At 37.5% G+C, this 15,081-nt stretch overlaps 1 protein-coding gene across 19 annotated transcripts in view; it reads right to left on the bottom strand.

The window, feature by feature from the left end:
- Positions 1 to 6,526: 6,526 nt before the first annotated feature.
- Positions 6,527 to 15,081, bottom strand: part of DOCK9 (dedicator of cytokinesis 9) — a 113,935-nt gene continuing 105,380 nt past the window's right edge. For 18 of the 19 annotated variants that reach the window (XM_054514125.1, XM_036393508.2, XM_054514132.1 and 15 more), the window contains 6 exons: positions 14,381 to 14,527; positions 13,366 to 13,576; positions 12,447 to 12,637; positions 10,556 to 10,656; positions 10,213 to 10,351; positions 6,527 to 7,747 (listed from right to left, as the gene is read on the bottom strand). In XM_054514125.1, the coding sequence (XP_054370100.1) occupies positions 7,625 to 7,747; positions 10,213 to 10,351; positions 10,556 to 10,656; positions 12,447 to 12,637; positions 13,366 to 13,576; positions 14,381 to 14,527 (912 nt within the window). In that variant the 3' untranslated portion in view covers positions 6,527 to 7,624. Of the gene's footprint in view, positions 7,748 to 10,212; positions 10,352 to 10,555; positions 10,657 to 12,446; positions 12,638 to 13,365; positions 13,577 to 14,380; positions 14,528 to 15,081 lie in introns of those variants that run through there. The other variant, XR_008508255.1, reaches the window with a different exon arrangement.

The raw sequence follows: 15,081 nt of genomic DNA, 5'->3' as shown, positions 1-15,081 counted from the left end.
GGCTGCCGGGGGCGGCCGGGCTTTAAGGGCGGCGGCGGGGCCCCGCCTGGCCCCGGGTGCTGCGGGGCGGCGCCGCGCAGGTGTCGGGGCGGGAGCGGAGCGGGTCGCTCTGGCCGGGAGCCATCCCGGGGCTCACCTGGCCTTGAGCCGCCGCCAGCGGCCCCGGCTGCCCGAGCGCAGCGCTCCGGCAGCCCCGGCGCTCCTCCCGGCCGCCGCTCCCCTCACGGCTGCCGAACCAGGGCTCTCACCTGTGCGCGGGGCTCGCTTCGCTCTCCGGCCGCCAGCAAGCACCGAGACAGGGCCATCAGCTGAACCGAGCGCCCTGCACTGCTGCCAGCTCCACCTTGTCCCTCCCTTGTCAACGGCGTGAGGGAAAACTTAGCAAGCAAGTAAGGGAAAGACACGCTGTGTGGAGAGCAGCTTTCTGCCTCGTTCCCTGCTCTCGAGCCAAGGAAACAGATCTCCTAAACTATTGCTGCTGCCACCGGTTTCTAACGATCTCTACCTGTGGCTCCTATGGACAGATGCTTCTGAGAAGTTGCCTGGAGAAGATGTGAATGCATCCCTGGAAGTGTTCGAGGCCAGGCTGAATGGGGCTTTGAGCCACCTGCTCTGGTGAAAGGTCTCCCTGCCCAAAGCACGACATGGGAACTAGAAGAACTTTAAGTTCTTCCAACCCAAACCATCCTCTTAGTCTGTGTTTCTATGACCCGCTTCACTCATCTCTTGGTCAGTCCACAGCAGATGTCTGTCCCGTGTGCCATTTGTGCCACAAGCCATAGGGAAAGCTGGGAGAATGCACATCAATACAGCATGATGTACATTTCATGCACACACCTTACTGAGCCATGGACATGGAATAAATGCATGAGAAGTTCAGCATGAGCAGGAGAGCCAGAAGAACAGCTAGGGGAAGCTACATGTTACTAAGGCTTGAATGAACTCAGAATACAGAAAAACAATAACAGGCATTACCAAAAAAAAAAGTCTGAAAGAAGAATGAGCTCATTCTTTGAGGCTTGAAGATACAGTGGCACACTAGTTTATACAACCAATCCAATAGCATTTTCTATGGCATGCACTTAATAATTACCTGGCTGCTGAACAGGTTCATTTTGTCTTGGGTACAAATCAAACAAGCATTGCAATGCATTGCACTTTGGAATACCTACAGTCAGCACTTCAGCTGCTAAAGGCTGCTCTGTGATACAGAGCTATGGCTGATCCTGGGTTTCTTAAATTATATCCATATGGGGGTAATCTACTCAAAGGAGCTCTAACCCCTTAGCAGCTACCTGTACCCTTGACTGTAAAAATTAGTGAATAAATTCTTCAGATAAAACATGTGAGTAGGTGGTTATAGTTATATTTATAGCAAGTTCTCCAGTAATAAACATAAATCTTGCTGTATAAGCTCCACTGACACAGCTGATGCTAGTCATGTATCACTTCTCAGTGGGATATACATATATGGCCACACAGCACAGGCAGTGTTATGTTTCTCTATTATGGTTACTCCAGCAAAACAAGCAATCTGTAACGCAGCAAAGAATGCTGAAACCTCCAATGGCTCATTCATCTACAGAAATAATTGAGATATTACCACCATTTTCTGTTAAAGTATGGAATTAAAGATGTCATTTCTTTCCTGTATAATGGGCAACTTCCCATTCCATGACCAGTGGTGGCAAAAGGTTAGTTCCCAGGCACATCTTATATAGACCCATGCATTTAGTGAAAACAAAGAGGAGGCCTTTAATGTTCTTCCTAGAATGCAACATACAACTGGAATTCAGATGTTAAGGAAAAACAGCTGTTTTCTCAAAAATTTGGGATAAATGAGCTACTTTGATCACCCCAGCTTTCACTCAGGTTATCTTTCAATGTTTAATTTGTCCCACAGAGAGGGATAAAAGGACACACAATGGTTTCACAGCTGTTTCTGAGGCGGTTTGGCTTCTGCAGTCCTTTAGTAAGTGGATGCCACAGGGTTGATCACTGTGGAGCTATTTTATGGTTGTACTTGTTGGAGGGACAGAATTTGTTCTCATAGGATAAAAGTTTCCCCGTGAGGCTCCCTTTCTCCGAGAACTCAGAGTACAGCAGGGCTGTTAAATACTCAGCAAACAAAAATGCAGAAATCCATTTCTGCTTTTTTCTACAAAACTCTGAAGTCAAAGAATCATATTTTCAAGGTGTAATAGAATACTGTCCTGCTTCTTCCCCACAAGATCCTACATTCCACCATCTCATGGTCACCACAACCAAGACTACTCCCAGCTCTCCTATCCCAAACCTGTCCTTTCTTAGTTCAAGGTCCAGCAGCACAGGTCCTTAATGACTCTTCCACCACCCGTGTCCAAAAGTTACCATCAGTGCCCTGCTGGAACCTCCCAGGCTGTGTGTTCCTGCTGTAATGATCCTTCCACGGGAGGGATTGTTCCACATATTGCTCAGTTAAAGGTTGTAGCTTGGTCTGTAAGATTGTTTCCTTGCATCTCCTAGGAAGGAAGATTACAATCATTTCAGTGGGGCTGGTGACATGAGTCCATAACATGGAATAATTGATAACAACTATTCATTATTTAAGGATGAACAACCTGAATTGAGATTGAAGTATTTTAAAGAAAATGAGGGCAAATTACATCTGTTCAGATTACATGTTATTTATAAATATTAATAGATGTTTTTGACTCATTTTTTTATAGATTGGAAGAATTGTTACAAGGATAAAGAATTTGCAGGGGTGTGCAGCTCATCATGGAATAGTCAGTATTGCAATTTTCATGGAGTTCTGAGAGTTATGGAGTGAACAATGAATTGAACAGTTTTGCTGAACTAAGGTCCTTTCCTTGCAGTTATCTGTACATCCTTGGGAACTTCTTGTTTCTTCCTTTTACAGTCCACACCACTGATAAAAACCCTGATAAAACACTGATAAAAGGTACTTACCAGCTCTATGAGAAGATTCACTTCTATCTTGGTGCTAATAATGCTGACTGGAAGAAAATTATGCAGTCACTTTGTTTTCAGACTTTTTCCAGGCTTCAGAATCCTCTTCTTTTTTTTCCCCCCCAAACATTAAATGTTAACTCGAAGTTACTTATTCAGTGGCTACCAGCATTTTCTTGTATCAAGTCTGGTACCTGTTCTAGGCTGGTAGGCATCTCCTTTCCCTCATACACTTGGAAAAAAATCTGCTGTGTTACTTCAATTAATTTGAAAACTATATTTGTATAAAGCTGCTTAAACCTTATACCAATTCTTAAAATATTAAATTGAAACAAAACTAATGTAAAAGATTTTTTTATTTTGGAAGATGAGTGTGTTTTGAAGGCCTCAGCTGCAGTTCTGCCAATTATCGTCACAATTTTCATGTTCCCCATCTTAATTTGTCACATCAAACTTCCACATTTTTGGGAGTCAGGTATCACAGTGATAAACATGAACAGATTATACAGCACTAGCAACAAAAATCACTATCCCAAGAAGCTCCACTTGCGTTTCAGGTATCTGGTGTCAATGAATCTTACAGGACAGAGAGAGACACACACAAAAAAAAAGATGTTCTAAGGATTCATAGTGAAAGATTATTTACCCAATTCCCTCCAGCCTCCCTTTTTTTGTCTTTCCAGCTAATCCTTCATAGCACAACCCAAACAGCAAAACAGAACCACACAGCTAGAAAACTCTCAGTGCTTTTTTAATCATTTACAACATGTAGTAATAAAACAAGGTGTAGCATTTCCAAGGTATTTTACTAATATCAATCACACATTGTTTTTGTAGGGAAAAAAAAAAGTTGCAAGTTTTGCATTGAGAGAAGAAATTACAAAACTCCTTCCTAAGCAGAAAATACCAGCAAAAAAAGCCCCAATATCTATTCCAGTTAACTTGAAAATGATATACTGCCTATTCTCTAGATATAATTTTAATTGTTAATTTCTGTTGAGACCAGAACGCACATTTAGAGTCTAAAAGACTCTAAATAACTCATATATTCACTGTGATACTTAAAAAAGGAAAGAAAACCCACCATCAAAATATTTTAAAGATATTAAAATGGTCACTTTCAAAATATCATAAAAACAATTGAATTTTTTCATTATCTGCCAAAGTTTTCTTCTTTTCTTCCTGCAGGAAGCTCCAGGACTCCCAGTCTGAATACAATTAAATACAGAATTTTTCAGTTCATGAAAAACCACAGAACAGCAGTCTTCATAAATTTTAACAGCTAACCTTCATGACAGACAGTGACTCAGATGTCTCCTTTGTACTGAAGCTTTGTCATAAAGAAATCAAAGATAACAGAAACTGGATATAAGAAAAAACCTTCCCTGCCTTAGCACCTAGACTAGGTGCTTTCATTAAGAGCCAGGTCCATCCAAAGACACAGTTTTATTTGAAATGATTGTATTTCAACTTAAATACTTATTCTTAATACTTATTTTATTTCTACTTAAATACTATTTAAAACAATAATTGTAACATTTTTGTTAAGTTTCATTTACTGCTTACCATGTCCATCCTCAGACCCAACTGCAAAGACCCCCATGACCTATTACAAGTTGCTGTTGTGTATTTAACTCTGGCAACAGTAAAACAGAACCCGCTCAGCAACTTGAAAAAAGATTTTTGAAGAGTATGAATTGGAAACTTGGGGGTTTCCCAAGCAGGGCTTGGTAGCCAACTGTCAGCCCTGGCAGAGTGCTAAGCTGTGTTTCTGCCATAGCCAAGATATCCTTTTTTGTCAGATATTTGATCACCTCAAGATCCTGTACTTGTTCTGTGGTGAAGTCCCAGACTGCCAGAGGTGACAATCCTTGTCACCTGCCTGTATTGTCCCACATGCCTTGCTGCCTATGACCATACTGCCTCGGGACACACCCCTGCGTGATATTCTTGAATTAAACTTAGGAAAAGCTGGAAAAATATACTTGAAACATGCCAGTAGGAATATCTTAGTTACCAAAGGGTATCCAAGATACTGAAGAGTTATTGTAGAAAGGGAGAAAACATCTACCCCACAAGAAAAGAAGGGGAAGGCGCCGTTCTTTCCTTCATCTACCAAGTGGTTCTTGGAAAAGGGAAAATGTCTAATTTCATTGTCCTCATGAGATGGTTCCCAAAGTGCAGGGAGGGAAACAATGCAGGGCCCAAATAACAGTTTAGGTTCAAGGCCAACTCTTTTATCACTGTTTGCAGCACAAATCCAAAACACAGCCCCATACCAGCTACTGTTAAGAAAATTAAACAAAAACCTGCACAGAGCCCAAGTCTTTATAAATAAATTAACCCACATTGGATAATTAATTTACATGCTACAGAAGTAACAACAGAGAAGGGTACAGGTAGTACAGAAGGAATTATTCAGGAGGAAAATGCCCACATTTATTACTATGTATAAAGCTTAAACAGTAGAGGGTGTGTTCCCTCATAGAAATGCATCACAAGAGATTAAGTCTATAGACATGTCATTTATGTGTTAATCATTAATGATTTAAATGATTTAAGCCTGTGTAAACCTACAGCAATGTCAACTACAGCTTGCTGGTTTTCATAGGCCAAGGTTCAGCAAAGCAGTTACACATATATTTAGATGTATATGTGCCTCTGTGTGTGCATATATATACATACATATATATATATATACACACACATATACATATTCACTTCTGAATACATACTACATTTATAGGTTAGTTGTCAGATGCATCTTAACCCAAGTGAGGTCTCAGTGCAAAAGGGAAACTGTCAGTTCTGTTCCCAAGGCAAAGCGGAAAAAGTCAGAAAAAATGAGGCAATTAAAAAAGCAATCGTGATACAATAGCTCTTAATACATGGATACAGAAGTCTTCCTGAGTGGCAAAACAGCTTTACAGGATATATTCTATATTCTCCCAATAATGAAACGCCTTTTGAGGTAGGTGTTCCTACACCTATTTCCACAGATGAACAGAGGTGTGAAGCATTTAGGGCAGAGGAGAAGAAAATGCCTCTTACAGCATTGTGAGTTCACTCTCTAGAAGCATATGATTTTCTTTCCTCTTGAGGGAAAGAATTTTAAACAATGAGAAATTTTGTTTCAGAAATATAGAGAAAGCAGAGTATTTGCAGCATTTCACTGCCAAGATGAGCTGCTTTAGAAAAAACCTTTGATGAGTAATGGCAACATATGTGTTTCACACTGTGATACAGAAAAATGACAGCAAACCTTATGTCATAAATAAAAGATGATTTCTACTGCCATGTGATGAAAAGTTTTGAAGACATCCTAATACTAACTGTTCTGGTGAATAACAACCTGTAGTTACAGTAACATGGTACTAGAGTGAAATGCAAGGGACTCAAAACTGATGTCTCAACTAATATTTTAATTGCCTTTACTGACAAGGAATATGAAATAAGACCTACAAGTGTCTGCATCTCATACCCAGGATGCAAAAAGGCATTTTTTAAATTCAAGCTTTTGTTTTTCCAAAATGTCAGGGGTGAATCTAAAACAAAAAAACGCAGCACACAGTGGGAAAAGTAACTACCTTTTTTCTTTTAATATAGATGTAGTACAGAATGTTTAATTACAGCAGGACAGTGCTTCCAGTTAAATAAAATTAAAAACCTTTATTTTCCCCAAATATAAAATTACTAAATTAATGTCTTAAAAGAATAAGAATATGGAAAAAGCTTTAAATTATACCACCATTTACCACAGTAACCATGATTACCAATTACATACTCCATTGCTTTGGCAAAAAAGATTTTTTAATAACTGCATATAAACCTAACATAGCAAAGACTGTATACATCTTTATATTGCACTTATTTATATACAGGGATAAATGAACTGTAAAGTCTGCATATACTTGGAATGAGCAAATTTTCAAAAGAAACTGAAAGCAGAATGGTAAGAGCAGGTATGAATATTAAAAAAATGCTTAGAAATGTAATACATTTATGTACAGACTGTACGGACTGTATTAACAAACAATATGTACATAACAATTTACTACTATTGATATTTTAGTATAACTCAGTGTTCATTAATACAGACCTTTGGTTGTATTTAGTTGTTCAGTAAGACCTAAGCTCGCATACCTCCAAAATGCAACAAGGTATAAAATAAAGCACAACAATTTGCCAAATGGTACAAAAACTACTATTGTCAGTTCCATTAAACCCCAAAAACTAGTGTCTCTGTCTAGCCCCAAAATAGTTCTTGTACTTGGAATCTCTATGTGCCATACACAAAAAGAACACCTGAATGTTACATATCTGCAAAATTACATCCCACAACACTTTTTTTGTAATGTGCAATTCATCTTAATAATACTTTCTAACGAAAAACAGAAGCTAACTTCATAATTTTCCAACACGCATTTCTGCAATGACATTGTGAACACTTTTAAATTTTACCAGCAAGATTAAAAAATATATATGTGTGCCTCCCTTACTCTAAAAGACTATTACCAGTAACTGCTATTTGCTAAGTGTGCTCAGACATTCGTATGAACTACGCAGTTTGCATGTGCCCAACATTTAGCTTCGAGGTCATCCTGAGTTTGCACACAAAGAAGCAAATCCACAAACTTCAAAAGAAACAAACGTACTTTCCTTTACAAAACAATCATGCAACTGAAGAAGAACTGGGCATCCCGTGAACTGTTGTGCTTGTCGGAGTTCCACTTATGGCGTTGAAAATGTGCAGTGAGTTGGGCATGACACTGGCCTTTTCTTCCACTGGAGTAATCTTAAAATGAAAGACATGTATTTACCAAAATGTTTCAAAATTTATTATTTATGTATTTATTTTTATGTTTCAAAATGGCACGGGCATGTCTAAAACAGCTAACCAATTTCTTGATGTGCTGCTTATCAACTCAACCTCCCAGTACTTTTTCAACTGCACAAAACTTTTTGGAAATGGTTACTCTTTTCAGCCATCTCCTAGACTGAGGAGAAGTTACTTCTCCAATATCAGTTCTCCTAACTTAGGTATTACCCTGTTCTCTGCAGAGGGTGCTTGGACAGTTTCCATCATTCCTCCTGTTAACTTTCAAAAGGAGTTTCATAGTGACAAGAAGCTAACTTTTTGCCCTTTTTTGGTTTTCCTTTTTTTTTGACTTAGAGGTATGATTTGAGCATTTCTCACAAAAAGCTATCAAAACACCAAAAAAATTTAATTCTTAACGGCTATAAACAAATTGACACTAAAATTAGAAATACCATAAAAAAGGAATTATATAAAGATTAGACAAACTAATAGAACAGAAGTAGAGAAAACTAATTACCATCCCATCTGATCATATTGGCAAGCAGCAGAGGAGAAAAAAAAAATCTGGTAAGATTCTTTTATGCATTTTTATCACAAATTTTTTGCATTTGTTAAGACCTTGTATGGTTACATTACAGCTAATAGTTTATTCAGTGATGCAAAGCTCTTTTTCCCAAAACAGCAATAGGCAGATACATAAAGGAGACATTTAAAAAGATTTAAGTGAAGACCTTCATGTTTCTAAGCCTTCAGGGGAATTATCAGTCTAATTGAAAAAAACCCAAAACCCTAAAGCAAAACCACCAACAACATGGCATGTTTTAATTATGTACAACTAATTACATTTGTATAAGAACACAGTAGTAGGCTTATAGTATATATTACTGCAGTCAGTGCTGTACTTTCATATTCTGTTCACAGTATCTTAAGGATATCAGTTGTTTGTCGAAATGTAAACCAAGAGAAGTAGGGGCAATGTGATTTACATCTGAAGTTCCAGGACATGCTTTTTCTTATCACCAATCTTTGGAAACTCACACATGTCAGCATTTTTTAAACATCTACATCTTCCACTGACTTCAAAGTAGTTTTTCTTCTGTAGAAATTTTCATTATATTCTTTTACAAATTTTTTATGACAGGGAAATGCTAATCTTGCATTTATCATTAAATTCTTTGACCAAAACACTTGCCTCTCCTTTCCAAAGGGGTATTCTGTATTGCTGTCTAATTCTCTCATGTACCTTGTTCATCTCAATCAGCTTTCCAATCAGTTATCCTCCATTCCAAATTCTCCTCTGCTTATCAATAAATCACATTGAAATATAGTCCAACCATGCCACTTCTGCTAGCTAAACAAATTCTTTTTCTGTTCCACAAATCTTTCAAAACTGTTTTCTTCTATTACTGTTTTTAATTAAAAAAACAAACCCAACCACATAATTCTGGAATGGTATCACTTCCTATAAATTTTGGTTCACAATGTCTCCTATTGATGGTAGTTAAAGAGTTATGTCATAAGCTCTTTTCTGTGACAGGATTTCAAAATAGGTGAAGGAAAATAAAGCCAATGTGCTTCATCATAATTATATAATATCACACATCATAATTATATAATATCACAGAGCTACTCAGAAGACAGCACCTGAGAAACCACATTGGGAAATAATGGAAAGCAAGAAAGCATGTGAAGTGGGCTTTAGACATGTGGCACATTTTTGAACAGAAAAAAAGTTCCCCTAAAAGTTTTGGGTACCATCTAAGCAAAGGCTGAACAAAGGCAAATCTCTCTTAAGAATTATAAACCATTCAATGTTTCTGGAAAAAGGTTATAAAAGTAACAGTGGATGAAAGAAAACAGGGCTGAAGTGATGAATATGATGAATAGAAATGTCAAGCATGCAGGGATCAAGAACTTCAGCTCTTCCTATCCTCCTGGAAATAATATCTTTGCCTTTGAACTCATGAGACATTTCTACCATGGAACCCAGATGCAAAGGCTGAGTGGTACATCTCACTCCACTAAAGTTCTGGTTTTCTTTCCCCACATATTTCTAGCTTGTCAGTATTGGACTTCCCTCAAGAAGATGTATTGGAATACCTCTTGAAAGACATTTAACTCTTTGTTGCAAAAGCAATTATTTATACCTCTAAAATCAATGAAGAAAGGGCTAAACTTGCAGATCATACTTATTAATTTCAAGACAATTGTTTTATCTTTATTGTAGTCTTCCTTGCCTACAAAAAAACCAGGCTGGTGCCAAGGAAATACACAAGCAAAAAAAATGAAGGTCCACAATTTCATGACAGGCTTATACTCTGATAGAAAGAATAAAAAGAAACAATCATTTTGTGTAAAGCATCTCATACATTTCCCCTACTCTTTTCACATTATAGTTACATTCTGAATGATAATATGCATAATTTAATTTCAGCACATACTTGTTCATGCATTATTTCAGAAAGCTCTTTTGCCATTTCTCTGTAGTTTGCCTTCATTTCTTCTTGGTATTCCAACTGATCTTCCTTTATCAGTCGTTCATTTACACCCAGAGCATGCCCACAGGCTTCAACAAATTGCCTGATTTGGAGAAAATAAGAAAGTTCTCAAACAGAAATCCAAATGATTGATTTAAAATGTCAGCTTAAAGTATGTTATTAATGGATCAGAACACTTTAAAAGTTGAAAGTTTCAAAAAGAATTTTTATGAGTCTTGGGAAAAAGGTCCATTTTTTTTTCCCCTCTCCCCCATCCCCAAGAAATCCCAAACCTTCCATGCCATACCTAAAAACTTCTTTTAGGAGCTTTACTTTATTGTCTGGATATCTTTTGGTGTTAGTGTCATCTAAGAAAGCTCTTGCATATGCTAATGGACCAGCATTAACCTAAAAAGAACAAGAATTTAAAAACAGTCAGATATCTGACATACTGTCTTAGCAATAACAGGTGCTACAGGCATCTATTGCATTTGATTTTCCTATAAGAATACATTGATTTCTAAAAAGCTGGACTCAGAAAACAAGAAAACTACTCAAGATGGAGCATTAAAGCAGGAGAGGTCTCAGAGCTGGACTCAGAAAACAAGAAAACTACTCAAGATGGAGCATTAAAGCAGGAGAGGTCTCTCCAGTGCTATAAACCTTTCCTGGCACAAAGAAATCACTTCAATGGTGTGGCAAAGTAACTGCAGATATTGCCAATCTGTCATCTCTGTTATGAAATGAGGGTGGGAAAATGAGCTAACCTACTACTGTTTGGTCTGTGTATCTATTGAAAACAGATTTGCAAGCTGAGAATTCTCCAAAAACCTGCACAAGTTTAACTGTGCTCTTAGGGCAGCTACAGGAGAAGTGGTTTTAGTGACTTATGACTCATCCTTATTATTTCTTCATATTATCAACAAGAGCCTCTCCCTTCTCATCCCATAATACTAGCTTACAACTTAGTGATTCTGGAACCTTGGTTTGTTTTTTTTTCCGTTTTCTGCTGAATGAGACAGCTGGTCATATCAGATGACTGAACAGTTCCTTTGTTTCCAATCAATTTAAAATAATAGAGCAGCACATTTGTCACTGCATTTTTGAAGATCCTTTTCATACTGACTTGTACATGCTACACCTGTAGTAAACCCCACAGATTTAGGAAAAGCACCGTGGAGGATCTGAATAATAGGAATGCCGAGGCACCAAAGAAGTTCCTGTCTCCATGGACATCTGCCCCATAGCCTATCTCTGTTACCCTATAAGGCAATGTCATTTTAACCCTTAACTATTGGTCATTTATGGATACCCCTAAACCTTTACTATTGGTCAAGTTTGGATCCTGTCCAACCCTGTAAAAGAAGCATGCTGTACCCCATTAGTCAGAAGAAGAGCTGTCGCTGGGACCCTTCACGGACCTCCCCGAATAAAGCCATCTCCGTGGAACAGCCTGCGCCTCTCCTTCTCCTCTCTCTCCATCTGCTGCAGCCTCAAGCCAAGGGCAAACTTACCTAGCAAGCAGGGCTGAAATCCTAAGAGCTTGCCTTCACTACAAGAGCTGAGAATCACTGAGCTTGCCAGGGGTTTGACCCGCGGCGTTGGCACGAGCGAGCTTCGGGCACCCGGTCCCCACTCGGGGACTGAGCTCCTGAGCCCTACTGCTCTGCCTTATGACAAGGCCAACCAGAGGCTTTATTATACACCTGCTTCAGGTACCCCATTCTGGTGAATCTGATGGCTTCCTTATACATTCCACTTCCTGCCTGCCTTAGGCAAAAAGGCACACACAATGAGATTTTCTATGGTTATCTTCTTCCTGTATGTTATCACTCACTCTTTATCTCCATAGGGTTCTTACAAAAATGTCCTAGACCTACTGTGGGCAAAATATGCTAATTTATCTTCAGGTTTATCTATTATCTTCTAGCAGTTTCAGCTTTACACCAAAATCTGGTGGGGCTTGGAATGCAACATATTCCAGAGATGAATCTTAATTCTTTTGTGCAACTGTCTCTGATCTGAGTTTATATTAAATACTTTTATTTCTTTTCCTATTCATGAAATAACTGCAGAGAGTGAGCATATTTCTGATTTAGGACACTGTTGAATGTGCAGAATAGGAACCAACCATAAAATGCTACTTATATAATTTTTCAAGGACAGAAGCAAATGGAACTTCATGGCTAAGGTCTTACCTGAACACTGACACTTCCCTGTAGCTTCAGCTGCAATTTGATCATATCAACTTCAGCTGAAGAGCAAAGCTGCCTAAGCTCTGCAACTTTTTTACTCATTTCATCAATGGCTACTTCAATGGGGTTTAAATCAGTGTGGTGCTGGTACATCACTGGAATGCGCTTTTTCACATATGGGAAACAATGTATGGCTGTGGACAGAAACAAGTTTAACACAGTCAGGAGAAGATTTTTTTAATAAGGTGTGCTTTGAGAGAATCTTATGCTAAAATCTCATTTTGATGTAATCAGCTGCCCAATTTAATAACTTATATAATTAGAAATACTACCAAATTGACGGGGAAGCAAGACGCTGAAATGTAAATATGCACAGTCTTACATGCATTCCAGCAAAGAAAGATCACTATCATTATTGCTACTAATAACCACCAGAAATAAACCACTGGAACTTAATTTATAGGAGAACGCTGAAAAGAATTGCTTAACATTCACAAATCTCAAAGAAGAGAAGAAACAAAAATAGCAAAGCTGTATTTTCTACTTCCTCACAAGTACTGGCTATGGACAGCTATAAAGTCACTTCTTCTTATAAAGTCATTTTATTATTATAAAGTCACTATATTAATACAGAAACTCATACTTAACAGAGACAAAACACAAAATAGTCTTTTTCTAAGAAAAAGGAAAGCCAGAGTCCAGATTCAGAATTCTGAAAGCTTAAGGAAAAGGAGATAATAATTTTGAGGATTCCTCACTGAAGAAATCAACCTGAAAAACCTAGTTGTGGCCGAAAATATGAAAAGGATTTTAGCTGATAGCTATAAAGCACTTAGTTAAGTGAAATGAAAAAACCCATACAGAACAATATTAGACCATTTGAACTAATGCTTCCAGTGAAAGCATTCCATTCCATCAGTACCTGTCAAAATAGTCCTTCGCTTACACTGCTCTTCTACTCCTCCTTGTCTTTTACCACCTTGAGTAAAAGGCATCTCAAACATGAAGCGACGAATGTTATGTGTCCTTTCAAAATCTGTCTTTCTTTCCTGCAGCTCCTTTTCTTCAAAGTATGGAATTACATGTGTAACTTGAATATAAGCATATTTTGAATCTAAATCCTTAGGATTTACCTTAAAAAGAGGACAAAAAAAATCAAATAGCTACATTGTGAATAAAGTGGATCTAATAGTAGTCACACAACTTCCAGAAATTAAATTTGGTCTCTTAACCTCTTAATTATTGAAAACATGGGAAATGTTCATGCTTTCACAGGGGTTTCCTGTATTCAGTTTTTAACTATTAGGAAGAAAGACAGCCAGATGCATTACAGTGCACTGTGGATTTTTTGGTTTGTTTGGTTTTTGGAGGTTTTTTAACCGCTCATGATTATAAAACCCAGCCCTTTCATCAAGTCCTCCTCTCCTTTTAAAATTCCAATATTGAAATGCCCACCGTTGCTGCACTTAAAGGCCAAAATGCACAGAAATTTTTGAATCAAGGATTCAAAAGGATCCTTATCAAGGAACAAAAAGAGCCATGAAATTATACTATGAGGAAGTCACCATAAAGTCTAAGGGTGAGGAGAAAATCACCATAAAGTCTAAGGTGTGGAAAAGGGAAGAACTTCCAAAGAATGATTGTGCATGAATGCACAAGAAATATAGCTAAAGTTAACCCAGAATAAGATCATAATCCAAATTTGTTCTAAGATACAATTACTGTTTTGAGAGGTAACACTACAGAAATTAAGCTTTTTGGTTGCTCTAAAAAGCATACTTAGGAGAGATAACATTCCTCTCATGCCTTTCCAACAGCAGAGTTTTAGATGCAGATGCTTTGTGCCAAATGAGTAACAGCCAGTGAGCTCACAGTATTTCAAGTAAACTAGTGAAAGCAGTATATTATAATTTTTTTAGAGAGAATAAAGTTCATACTTTGCCAGAATCCTGAATCATTTTGACATTTTCAGCTCCAAATTTGTCAGAGTAGAGTTTCTGGAGTCTTTGGGAAATTTCTGAAAGAGGTGTGAGTTTAGGCTCTTTATAGATATACTCCTTTCCATCTTCATCCTCAAAGAAACCCTGTAAAAAATAAAGTAATTAAAATCTTGGGGAATAAAACATAAGGGAAATTACTAAGATGGATATAATGTGTGTGGTTCAAAGGAAATATAAACATTTAACATTAGTATTCAAGCAAACAGACAGAAATTAAAATCTAAGTAAAAAGATTTTCTAAGAGAATAAAAAAAAACCCAGAAAAATGTAATTCTCTACTACAACATGAGCGAAAAATAATGGAAACACAGAGTTTAAATTTTAAAAGTTTGTAGCAATTCTATGGTGTGACAAGCATTTGAGATAAGTTTCTTTCACTTTTACTTAAAAGTGAACTTGCAGCACTGTTTCACTTGCCAAAATTGGTAGTCTTGCCCAACAGGACTATCTGTTTCACAAGTGACTATTTTGGCAGAAGTTTACATTAAAATAATCTGAAATTTTTCCTTAGGTAGTTATAAAAAATTAATTCCACAAGATGAAATATAATTATGCAAAGATCTTAATTTTATGATGTACTATTGGTATTTACTTCTTTATTTTATTACACACAGTACTGTTTTTAAAACCACACCTAA

The sequence above is a fragment of the Molothrus ater genome, chromosome 2, assembly GCF_012460135.2.
Source record: "Molothrus ater isolate BHLD 08-10-18 breed brown headed cowbird chromosome 2, BPBGC_Mater_1.1, whole genome shotgun sequence".
In the NCBI taxonomy this organism is placed as follows: Eukaryota; Metazoa; Chordata; class Aves; order Passeriformes; family Icteridae; genus Molothrus; species Molothrus ater.
The sequence above is the reverse complement of the archived record's forward strand: the minus strand, read 5'-3'. Positions and strand labels throughout refer to the sequence as shown.